The sequence below is a fragment of the Montipora foliosa genome, chromosome 12 (genome assembly GCF_036669935.1).
Source record: "Montipora foliosa isolate CH-2021 chromosome 12, ASM3666993v2, whole genome shotgun sequence".
Lineage (NCBI taxonomy): Eukaryota > Metazoa > Cnidaria > Anthozoa > Scleractinia > Acroporidae > Montipora > Montipora foliosa.
In genome coordinates, this window is record NC_090880.1 from 41,746,027 (window position 1) to 41,750,521 (window position 4,495).

At 39.7% G+C, this 4,495-nt stretch overlaps 1 protein-coding gene across 1 annotated transcript in view; it reads left to right on the forward strand.

The window, feature by feature from the left end:
• The window catches only part of LOC137980330 (piggyBac transposable element-derived protein 4-like), a 4,304-nt gene extending 592 nt beyond the window's left edge, over positions 1-3,712 (forward strand). Inside the window, exons 2-3 of the mRNA XM_068827746.1 lie at positions 362-2,674; positions 3,079-3,712. Of these exons, the coding sequence (XP_068683847.1) occupies positions 362-2,339 (1,978 nt within the window). The 3' untranslated portion in view covers positions 2,340-2,674; positions 3,079-3,712. The remainder of the gene's footprint in view (positions 1-361; positions 2,675-3,078) is intronic.
• The last annotated feature ends 783 nt before the right edge of the window (positions 3,713-4,495 follow it).

Below are 4,495 nucleotides of genomic sequence, written 5' to 3' on the forward strand. Positions count from 1 at the left end.
GCGAGACAAACAGCTGATTATTTTTTCTTTCATATGATCGATTGAGGCCTAACATGAATGAAATTGCATTTTGCGCGTTTTGATTGGAAGCCTTGGTTTTAAATTCACGCTTTCTGCGAAGTAAAATGCGATAAAATGCCTCCAAAATTCAAAATCGATCGTGTGTTACCGTTATGAAATATGATATTTTTGCTTAAACTTATTTCAACCCACTGATTCTTGTGTGATTTATTTCGATTTCATTTGTTAAAGAATTCTTATGATATTTTTGCTAAAACTTATTTCAACCGACGGATTCTTTTGTGATTCATTTCAGCTTCATTTGTTAAAAATTCGTAACATGTAACTTTCTTCTTTTCAGTGACGAAGAGATCATTGGGGAACAATCAACTCCTATGATAAGTGTAGTAGTAACTGATCCAGTTTCCACCTCTTCTACAACTTCAGCAACATCTGCTGGGCAGTTGGTGGCCTCTGGTAGTCAGATACTCTCTTCTCTAGTGCCCACTCCTGTACAGCACACTGTTGCTGGACCCTCTTCTGTTTCTGTCGGGTCATCTTATTCTACCCGTGCAGCAACTAGTGCTGCATCTTGCGCCCTCCCCTGCGCAGCGCCTTCGGCAGCCCCCCATAGAGGAAAAGGAAAAGGTGGAAACGGGAGAAGGGGGAAAGGTCCTGCAGCTCGTGCCCCTGCAGCCCGGGCAGGGGCAAGTGCTGACGCCCCTTACCTCACTTATGATGATCCTGACGTCGGTAATCCCTCTCAATTTCCCCACCCCCAGTTCACTCCTGCTCGAGAACCCGGTATTCACCTTGAGGGACCGTTCCTCAGGAATAGCATGGTAAAACCTATAGATTTTTTCCGGCTATTCTTTACTAGGGAAATGGTCGAGAGTATTGTTTTGCATACCAACACCAATGCTTACATCCATATTGCCACTGGGGGTTACAAAAGTTACACCCGGCCGGATGGAAGCTGGCAGGAAACAACATCTGACGAAATCCAAAGGCTCATAGCTCTATTGATTTATTTTGGGCTAGTAAAAGTAGTGGGGGAAGTGGATAAATATTGGAGCACAGCTACTTTGTTCCACGGACTATGGGCTCGATCAATCATGCCCAGGTTGCGGTTCTTAGCCCTTATGGGTTTTCTGCACATCGTGGATCCCCTAAACGAGCCTGCTGGTAACAAGTTACATAAGGTAGAGGCATTTGTTCAGTATTTTAAAACAAGATGCCGGGTCTTGCACCAGCCGAGGCAACATGTCGCCATTGATGAGCGCATGGTGAAGTCCCGACACAGGTCGGGCATCAAACAATATATCAAGGATAAGCCCACTAAGTGGGGCATAAAGTTATGGGTATTGGCCGATAGCTCCAATGCCTATGTTCAAGATTTCAATATCTACATAGGTAAGGAAGCAGGGCGGGAAGTTAGTAAGCATGGCCTTGGTTATGATGTTGTTATGACCCTAATGCATAACTATCTCGACCAGGGGTACCATTTGTTTATCGATAATTTCTATACGTCTATGACCCTTGCCAAAGACTTGTTTGACCGTGGAACACTTGTTACCGGTACAATTATAGATAGCAGAAGGGACTTCCCAGCAAGTCTGAAGAATGGCAAGGTGTGGGGCAAAGGTAAGCCTAAAGGAACTATGCGTTGGGAGAGGGATGCACCTGTGTTGGCATTGCAATGGGTTGACAACAAGGTAGTGTCAATGATTACTACCTCGGGAAATGCAAATGAGACCACACAGGTGAGCCGAAAGAGAAAGGCCGGTGGTACCTGGAGTGCCACTGATGTTCAGCAGCCCAAGGTTTTCCACATGTACAATCAGTACATGAATGCCGTGGATCGATCAGATCAGATCCTGGCCACCCACAATGTACAGAGGAAGTGCATGAGGTGGTGGAAAACCTTATTTTTCCATCTTATTGATATGGCTGTAGTGAATAGTTTCATCCTTTTCAAGGAACAACAACGCAAGTTCCCTGATAATGAAGCTCTTAGGCGACCTGCCAAATACTCATTGGCATCCTACAGGGAGGAGCTTATTCGTAACATTTGTGATCTCCCTGACGTAGATAAGCCCCCCACTAATGAAACAGTAAGGCCTAGTACCTTAGGTGCATTTGATGTAACTCACTGTCCAATTTTTTTGGACGTGAAAAGGCAGTGTGTGGTGTGCGTGCGGGAGGGAAGGGGTCGCTTCTTTGTGTACTCCTCCTGCAGTGCACCCCAGTGCCAGAGGTTACACATGCACGTCACAAGAGAACGAAACTGTTGGCAAGTGTTTCACTCACGGCAGTTTCAAGACAAATTTGGTAAATAAATGAACCCCAAGGTAGCTAAGAACTGTATATAATGTTGAACTGTATATAATGTTAGTACCATTGTGTTATTGAAAAAAAAAAGAAAAAAAACCAAAAAAATTAGAGTAGCATTTTTATATGTTTTTGTACTTATTTTACATATTGCTTGTTGTTATCACATACTAATGCCGTTTTGTGTTGAGTGTGGGGTCTATCATCTCTTGAGAGATACTGTGATCTCTCAAGAGATGATAGGGGTGAGTGGTGGGTACCCCACCCCTTTTTTTTTCAGGTATTTCCTCAAGGCAGATGAAGTGTAACAACCATAGATTGATAGAGGACCATTGTTCCACAAGTAATTGAGATAATTATGTTCTGTGGTAGTTGTAATCCATTTCAATTTGCTGTACATGTCATTACTAGAACATGTCATTATTAGGGGACATTTAGGACATTTTGCCCTGCTTATTTCAAATCGCCTGGTGTTTATTTGTTCCATCATTTGAGTTCTGATTTTATAATGTATGCTAATTTCTGCAGTTCTGAAGGCCCTCATTCTATCAGGGTTGGTGATTGTTGGTTGAAATGTGTATTTTTGGGGAACCTATTCACTTATCTTTTATGGGAGGTAGTGCTTTCCACCGTAACAAATTCCTGGGTGAAGAAATAAAGAAATTATAGTCCCGGTAGCGAATTTCACTCCTTTTTTGGTAATTTACAAAAAAAATTGAAAAAAATTCATTTTTCATTATTTTTCAGCCAAACTTTCAGGATATCTCTCCCACATAATAGGGAACATTTTCCTTTGGTCCATCAAGTGTTAACCTCACATCATCAAGGCCCTCTCACTCACTGAAGCTGTTTATTGTATTATAATTTATGCAAATTGCATGCATAAATTAATGTATTAGTAAAAGTAGGAACAACTTGTAGACTCAAAAATGTTTCTTGGTCGTAGCTTTATCTTTTTCCTTTCATTTGAGATATCATTTACCTTTTTTGTGTAAGTACCTGGAGAAAAATAATTAAAAATACCAAGAGTATCAAATTTCACTCCTTTTTTGGTATGTTTGCAAAAAAAAATCATAAAAAATTCAATTTTCATTATTTTTTAGCCAAATTTTCAGTATATCTTTCCCATAGTATAGGGAACATTTTTCTTTTGGTATGTCATGTGTTAGCCTCATTCCATGAAGGCCCTTTGCCTTACTGAAGCTCTTCATTGTATTATAATGTATGCAAATTTTATGCATAAGTTAATGTATTAGTAAAGTAGGAACAACTTGTAGGCTCCAAAATTTTTCTTGATTGTAGCTTTATCCTTTCTCTTTCATTTGAGGTATAATTTGCCTTGCTTGTGTAATTACCTGTAGAGAAATAATTAAAAATATGAAAAGTATCAAATTTCACTCATTTTACCCCCTTGGGAAAAGAGTTAAGTCTCGCTAATTCCTTATCGATTTCAAAGTCACTATCAGTAATTCAACGGAGCTCTTCGCGTACAACGTCAGCCTCTCAACCACAGTAGTGCAGACCTCAGGAGAGCGAATGAGATGTTGGCGCGAATCCACGACATTGATGTGCTCTAGTTCTCACCATTATTATTTTTATTATTATTATTATTATTATTATTATTATTATTATTATTATTATTATTATTATTATTATTATTATTATTATCATTACACTAAAGAGCGACTTGTTCGTACCTGACTATTACTTTTATCATATTGGCATGAATATTTGGACTTAGTTTTTATTCTACAAAGCTGAACATGGTCTCATAGATAACTCCCCTGATGTACATCCTATACCCATAGAGCGGTTTTTAATTGCGTATCGAAAATAATTGGCAATTACTTTGGTAAATGGTTTATGATTACTTCACTCAGTGATTGGTTCAAAATTCTCGCACCACTTTTTCAACCAATCAGAAGTAACACCAAAACCAATCGTGGCTCGCTCGTGCGTTACCGGATTGTCTCCGTCTTTTTCGATTGGCCAAATTAATTACTTTGTTTTGGTTTTACGACACTTGATTGAAACTCGCTCTAGTATGTGCACGGCTTACTAGCTCCTCTCGCAATGTTAATAAACCGCTTTTCCGAACTAGAAGATCTAAGACTGTTACCTCCTTTCAGCACACTTTCGTATGTCGAATAACAAGATTATGGAA